This window comes from Brassica oleracea, chromosome C6, assembly GCF_000695525.1.
Source record: "Brassica oleracea var. oleracea cultivar TO1000 chromosome C6, BOL, whole genome shotgun sequence".
NCBI classification, from domain to species: domain Eukaryota; kingdom Viridiplantae; phylum Streptophyta; class Magnoliopsida; order Brassicales; family Brassicaceae; genus Brassica; species Brassica oleracea.
Window position 1 is genome coordinate 33,338,301 of NC_027753.1, and position 2,054 is coordinate 33,340,354.

A 2,054-nucleotide genomic window follows, 5' to 3' on the forward strand; every position below is an offset into this window, starting at 1 on the left:
AAAAAACTTTTATTTCCATCTCTAAATATAAAGATAAAAAGTAAGATTTTTTATATTTTTTTCTAAAATATAGAAACACTATTATAGATACACAAACATTGAAAGTATATTCACTTTTATAATCAAGATCTTTATTTGAAAGAAAATATAAAAATGTACATTGAAGATGCTCTAACAAGATAATACTTCGTTTGGAACTAATGGATTTTTCTTGATGAGGATTTTGTTGGTATTCACTCCGCTTTCTGTGACATGCTAAATAACAAGATCTCACAGTGCTTTGGTTATCTATTAACAGTATATATACCGTTATCGATGAAGACATGATGACGTTAGCCAAGTCAAGAAACAGTATATATACCGTTTATTTTTATACAAATTAAGAATCATTTATTTTTACTGTATACGTTGATAAATTTATTTCATAAAATGATAAATTATTATTTTAATTATTTTTGACACTTCAGTTTTGCGTATATTTTATTTTAATATTTATACTTTAAAAAAAATAGAATATACTACTAACCATTTCCAGTTGATGCATGTACTTTTGATAAAAAGAACTATAGCGATTGTGGTGATTCGGATTATTTTTTGTAACATTTTTACATCTTAAAAAAAATTTACATCTTTTCAAATTTATATGTATAAACCATTTGGCATCTTTTAATTAAAAAAAAAACATTTGACAGCTTTAGATATTTTAGTTTAAACTTCAATCTTTAACTCCGCATATTAAATTTGGCGGGCGGAGGAAAAATACAAAAGAGTAGGACACGTAGGGAAAAGTGAGCAGACATATGTGTGAGTGTGACGTTAGGCAACTGAGTTACATGAAAATCCAATGTCGGCAAAACAATTCAAAAAAACAACTCGTCACGTCTCTCTATATCTCCAACTCCCATATGTCTCCTTGCACTAACCACTTCTTCTGCTTCTATCTCCTTATAAATACCCTCCTGACTTCACTCTTTAACAATCATCATCACCACCAACACTTCAAAGTATGAAGAGACAGAGAGAGGAGATGAAGGAAGAGGGGACTGACTCATCATTGGCTACTGCAGCCATGGCAGTTGCGGTTGCTGCAGCGGTAGCGGAGGAGGATAAATTGTGGTGCGGCGGAGTGGTGGAGGAGATGACGTGGAGCACCGTGTGGCTGCCTTTTTGGGACGTTGAGTTTGTTGGAAGAAACTATAACTTGTTGTTCAGTGATGTTGCTTGGGACGATGATATTTGGAACCTCAAGAACCTAACTCATTCCTCATAGTCGTTTTCCTTGGAAAAAATATCCAGTTATAGTTTATTCTGTATAATTTTCGTTAATTATTGTCCATCGATGGGGTTGGTTTGAAAGTAATTATCTTTAGATTTAAGAATTAGTCCGTTTTTAAAACCCTTAATAATGGCGCACTATTAATTAAATTGTTTATTGCATCCCCTATATATTAAAGGAGAAGCATTTTTAAAACTTACCTTAAAAATTTATTGGCAAGGAATGTGACGTGATGACGTGGCTTCACGAGAAGCTTTTATTTAGTAAAATGCTTAGGTATCACGCAGAGAACGTTTCTCACCAAAACTGTGAATTTAATGCGTTCACACTAACATTCCTTTAAAAGAACTTTATAGCATCTATACTTTTCTCGACGAACACTTTTATGTGATAAACCTTAGCTTCAAGTTCGATTAGTTGATTTATCAATCCTCTCAATATAATCATAGCATCAATAAAGATTCATTATTCCTCTATACGTTTATGTTAAAAACGGTAACCCATCTGATCTATCGCCTTTAAGTCGATAGATCCGTAGAGACGACAAAGCGATGAAACTTTAGTACGATGCCAAGTGTTAATGAAAGAACCCTTTTCTCCATACCTACTTTCATGCATTTAGCAGAGCACTCACGTTCTTGAGAACCGTCTCTCATTGCTGAAAGAGAACGTTGAAAATCTATTTCTAGATAAATGTGTTGTATTCGGTTTTGTTACTGCTAGATGAGGTAATCTCTGTTTCGAGGAGACTGAATCACTGTAAATCGTCTCGGCTTAG

The 2,054-nt window shown here is 33.2% G+C and overlaps 1 protein-coding gene across 1 annotated transcript; it reads left to right on the forward strand.

The window, feature by feature from the left end:
- Positions 1-866: 866 nt before the first annotated feature.
- LOC106298985 lies at positions 867-1,462 on the forward strand. The gene has a single exon (XM_013735113.1). The coding sequence runs from the start codon at positions 1,007-1,009 to the stop codon at positions 1,268-1,270; it is 264 nt and encodes an 87-aa protein (XP_013590567.1). The 5' UTR covers positions 867-1,006; the 3' UTR covers positions 1,271-1,462.
- The last annotated feature ends 592 nt before the right edge of the window (positions 1,463-2,054 follow it).